General features: G+C 35.7%; 1 protein-coding gene across 1 annotated transcript; it reads left to right on the top strand.

The window, feature by feature from the left end:
• The first annotated feature begins 949 nt into the window (after positions 1-949).
• LOC128854846 (piggyBac transposable element-derived protein 3-like) lies at positions 950-1972 on the top strand. Its single transcript, XM_054089275.1, has one exon. The coding sequence runs from the start codon at positions 950-952 to the stop codon at positions 1970-1972; it is 1023 nt and encodes a 340-aa protein (XP_053945250.1).
• The last annotated feature ends 3468 nt before the right edge of the window (positions 1973-5440 follow it).

The following is a 5440-nucleotide window of genomic DNA, read 5'->3' as shown; positions in this document are numbered from 1 at the left end:
GTTATCAATTGACGCATTGTTCCAGGCAATTGTGTAGGTAATACCAGTTAAGCTGTCTAAGCTAGGAAAGTGGAATAAAATCCTCAATTTTACCACGTAAAATTTGTATACTGTTAAAGTCTTCATCGTCTGTTATACTATTAAAAGTCACCGAAAAGTTCTTGCAAATGACACCTACTTGCTAGACAGCCTTAAAACCATCCATAAGTCCAAAATTTGACGAAGTACATACAGTTAGTAACAGAAGTAAATATAGACCGGATGCATTTTCCCCCAATCGATTCTCAAACAACCTAAGTTATAACAAAATTGTGAAAAACAAAAAAGAGAACAAAATGAATGAAATACAGAAATCATATTTAATCCAAATAATGACAAAATTTTAAAAAGGAACAAAATTATAGCTTTTTATATTAAACTTTATAAAAATTTATGTCTCAAAAGTAAGTATACAGTTCATCATATTATTAACCCTCTAGTGCATATAACCGCCTACAGGCGGGCAACACTTAAAAGCAAAAAAAAAATAAACTAAAAACACAAAGTGCTTTTTTGTTTGTCATGCAGCTTACACGATTCATATTCTTCAGTTTACCCTTGATCGTAAAAGCTGCATGTGCTCATATTACAAAAATTTTGCAAGTGGAATTAAAAGAAGTGATCAAATAACCGAAAAAAGTATTTTTTTGAGAAGGTGTTTTTGTGAGACTTCCTAAGAAGTGCCCTATTGGAATATTGAGTTTAAAAAATATTTGGTAAGTAGATTGAGAAGTGTAGAGTGAGATAAAGTGCTCTCCAAGTTTTTTTTTTATGTACATTGTGCCACTGTGTGCTTCACGCTGCAACCGTCTACAGGAGGCCGTATGCAGTGCGTTCAAAAAAAATGTTCAGTTATTTTGAACTTCAAGTTCACATATTATGCTGATTTATATTTTTTATCACTAGAAAAATGTCGCGGTGGGGACGCAAACGCAAATACGACTTGTCGAAGATGTCAGATGAGGAGTTCAACGACTTTATGGACTTTTGCGAAAACAGTGATGAGGAAATTGAAGGCGATGATTTCGATAGTGACAACGACGTGAATGACCCAGATTTTGTGGTCCCCAATCAAAATGATTCCTTTCTACAAGAAACAGCAAACAACATTTCTGTATCTGATCTTTCTCTTTCCCGTGGAATTTATTCGCTTGGAACTTTTCGAGCCAACCGTGTGAAAAACTGTAAACTATCTGCCGATGAACAGCTAGTGGTGAAAAAAGCTCCTCGTGGATATTTGGAGGATTTCGTTGCCACCGCATTTGGAGTAGATATTTCTACTGTTGTTTGGAAGGACAGCAAACCAGTTCGTTTAGCGTCAACGTATGCAGGTGTGCAGCCATTTAACTCGAATAATCCGAGCGACCGGAACACATTGTCCCGTCGCTATAACCGCAATAGAAAACAGTATGAATATGTAAGCTGTCCAAACATTGTCAAAGAATACAACCGGCACATGGGCGGAGTGGACTTGATGGACAGTCTAATTGGTCACTACAAAATTCGCATGAAGACTCGTAAATGGCCATCTCGTATATTTCACCATGTTATCGACTTGGCAATAGTGAATGCTTACGTTTTATACCATCGTATCAATCGTGAAAAACGTCAGCGTGTCGAGCTTCCACGATTTCGGGAAGAAATCGCCGAAACTCTCCTGCTCATATCGGAAACGAAAAAATTTGGTCGCCCCACTACTGCAGAAAAACAAGCCGAAGAAGTACCAAAGGGAAGCAAGTTACTGTACCTACCACCACCCAATATAAGGTATGATTGTCTCTATCATTGGCCAAATTTCTGCGATAAAAGTAGTAAACGTCAATGTCGTAACAAGCCATGTAAATCGGAGACTCAAGTTTATTGCGAAAAATGCAACATACCACTTTGCATGTCTGTCAAAAAATTATGTTTTAAGGAATTTCATGCTGAATAAAGGACATTTTTGAAGATATGGTGGGAAGTTATTTCTAAGTAAATGTATATGAACATATATTCGTTCTTCTTAGACTTTGAACCAAACTTAACAATTTGTATACTATTTTATATATTACTTAAATTTTTATAAATAAACGTTTTCTGTTTACTTGTTTAAGTGGTATTGTATTTTTAGTAATTTTTTTTAAGCTACCTGCATAAGACCGTCCAGAGGCGGGGTGCTAATTTCCAGGGCCACAGAGCGAATTCGGGTCGTGCAAATAAAAATAATATTATATTTATGTTTTATGGCCTCTAATTAGTACAAAACATAATTTTATTATAAAAAATCTTTCCTATGCACCAGAGGGTTAAATTGTGAAATCAAAAACATAATTAAAATCAAATCCTAGTATTTCGTAGGATAACCATTAGACTTTACAATCGCTTTAAGTCGTGATGGCATTGATTTCACCAAGTTTTCAGTTACAGCTGGTGGTATTTTATTCCATTCCTCTTGAAGGACGTTTTTGAGCTGTTCCTTATTTCTAATCGGATGTTTACATATTTTCCGCTTTAAGTGTTCCATCAGACCCACAGATACTGAACTTACACTCATCAGAAAATATGACTTGGTTCCAAAACGTTTGGTTATATTTTTCATGAACTTTTCCGAATGAAATCCGGCACTACTCACGAAGGGCTTTTTCCTAACATTTCGCCCATGATAGCCAGCACTATGCAAAACCCGGCAAATAGTTTGGGTACTAAATTGTTTTCCAGTCTCATTTTCAACTTCAGATTTCAATTTGGGGGCACTTATTTTGGGGTTTGTCCTGATTTTTCGTACGACTAAGCTTTTTTCTCTGGGACTTAAGAGCGGCGGACGCCCACAACGCTCTTTATTAGTGGTGCTTCCCGAACTTTTATATTTATTCACAATCTTTTGAACTGTAGAAAAACTCCTATCTATCAAACGACCGATTTCTTGCAATGATTTATGTTCGCTGTGATTTCAGTTTTTCAGTAAGAGCGCTTCAACTTTTTTTTTTGAATAAAACACAAACGGTTTGACTTTTTTAACTAATTTTTTTTTTATTATCGAGTTTGAACATATACATTTAAGTATGAAATTCGATTTCTTTTGCATGACCACCGCGTGCACGTTTTACGAAGTCCAATCGTTGAACCCAATTTTCAACCACTCTTTTGCATAAATCGGCCGAAATTCCAGCAATTTCGCGTTCAATATTGGCTCTGAGCTCACAAATCGTCGCCGGCTTGTTACTGTAGACCAATGACTTCACATAACCCCAAAACGGGACGGCTTGTTAAATGGACCGTAAAATGGCCGTAATGCTCTTAAAGTAGCAGCAACAGAACGATTATTTTCATAAAAAATTTGCACGATTTGCAATCGTTGCTCAAGTGTGTAGCGTTCCATGATGAAATGTATACTAATGAAGTTTACAAATGACAAGGGCAAAATAAAAAATATTGCGTTGTTCGCCCTCTCTATCGGAAAAAGTTGAAGCGCACCTATTGAAAAACGCTATATTATAGTCAGTTTTTTTAAATCATCAGAAAGCTCTTTTCCTCTTGGTGCCATTACTAAAAATGTCGCAAAAATTAATACAAAACGTACTTGTCTACATTTTTATACTCACTTTAATTATTTCCTGTTAATAGCTTTAACTTTTTTAATCAATATGTAAAAATAAATGTTATGCTAACTGAACAATCGTTTGCTGTATACTAAGTTTTGTGACATAAATTTCGCTGGCATCGAAGACAAAGCAAAGCGTGGATAACGGTACCTAAAATTTACAGCTAAATTAAAGCGCATATGAAAGCTTATCCCATTACACAATTACCATGTGTAAAATATTTTGATTACATATTAAGGAAAGCGTTAACGTCAAACAATTTCATAAATCAGGCTCCTGTATACTTATTTATGTTACTAACTGTATACCTTCCACTAGCACCGTTGACCTTCCATGTTGATTTGGGCTTTTAAGGCTAGGTATAACAAAAAACCTAAGCATCAAATAATTTCGAAATTTTTAACAATTTCATATTAGATTCAGATTTCTCACTTCTAAATATTGAAGACCAGCAGAGAGCGAGTTTTTGAGTATTAACATTAATGGCTTTTTTGAGAAGAACAGACGGTAGACCAAAAGCAACGGTTAAAGATGAGGGATTAAGAGTTGCAATTGCTTCTGGAACGTCATCCTCCATTACAAATAAAGACGACAAAGAGAAATCCGAAAAGTTTCAATAGTCTAGATCGATATCTGAATCGCATACACGAATTGGTTAGGTATGGTTTATTGGATGCCTATTAGGGCGGGTCGATTTAAAAACCGCTCAGTGCTCTGTGAAAATCGTATTCTAGAGATGAAACTAAGAAACTTTGCCGAAGGAACTCTACCTCTAAAACGAATTCTGATGTCCCCCAATTTAAAAGTATCACCATTTTTGGCCTTTACATGAAAAAATCAGCTAAATGGCTATGTTTTTTCTTTAGTTTTATTTATTTATAATAATATTTATTATTTATTTATAATAATATCTATTTTTTCTCTTAAGAAATTTATTTAGTCAGAACAAATGTAAATGAAAAAATTAATTTAAGGAGTTATAGAAAAGAAACTAAGAAGTTCGACCCAAATTGGGGACATCAGAGTTGGTTTTAGAGGTATGATTCCTTCGGCAAAGTTTCTTATTTTGATCCCTAGAATATGATTTTCACAGAGCACTGAGCGGTTTTTAAATCGACCCGCCCTAATAGGCATCCAATAAACCATACCTAACCAATTCGTGTATGCGATTCAGATATCGATCTAGACTATTGAAACTTTTCGGATTTCTCTTTGTCGTCTTTATTTGTAATGGAGGATGACGTTCCAGAAGCAATTACAGCTCTTAATCCCTCATCTTTAATCGTTGTTATGCCCAGCTATCTGGCTTATCTGCCCAGCAGTATTCCGCTATGTAACTGTAACTAGGAATCTAAACGAGCCTAATAAAGTTAGGTCTAAAAAGTGCAACGAAAATATCTCCCGTTTCTTCAGCGTAGTTGCCATTTTTGCTTATACTTGAAGTGTATTTTTAGGCTTAATAAAAGCTCAGACGGCTTCGTGATTATTTTTAATAAATTTAAAAGAATAATTTTGTGGTGCATTTATTAGCGATAATGAAACCACGAGCTACCTAGTGGAGCGAATAAAGATCCAGCGGATTCGTCGGAATGGATACAAACGCTTCGGCCTGTGGTAGCAGAGGAAGAGGAAGGCATCCACTGGGTGGAAAGAACAGGCGAAGAAGGACTTAGCTTCACTTGGTGTGTCTAAGTGTCATCGGTTAGCTCGCGGAAGAAATGACTGGCGCTTTGTCTTAAAATCAGCCAAAATCGCGTTAGGAGCAAATACTTTTTTTAGTGAAGGTTAAAACTCGATTTGGTAAAAATATGAGGTAGGAT

Source organism: Anastrepha ludens, chromosome 2 (assembly GCF_028408465.1).
Source record: "Anastrepha ludens isolate Willacy chromosome 2, idAnaLude1.1, whole genome shotgun sequence".
Lineage (NCBI taxonomy): Eukaryota > Metazoa > Arthropoda > Insecta > Diptera > Tephritidae > Anastrepha > Anastrepha ludens.
This window is presented reverse-complemented; position numbering and strand designations above follow the sequence as displayed.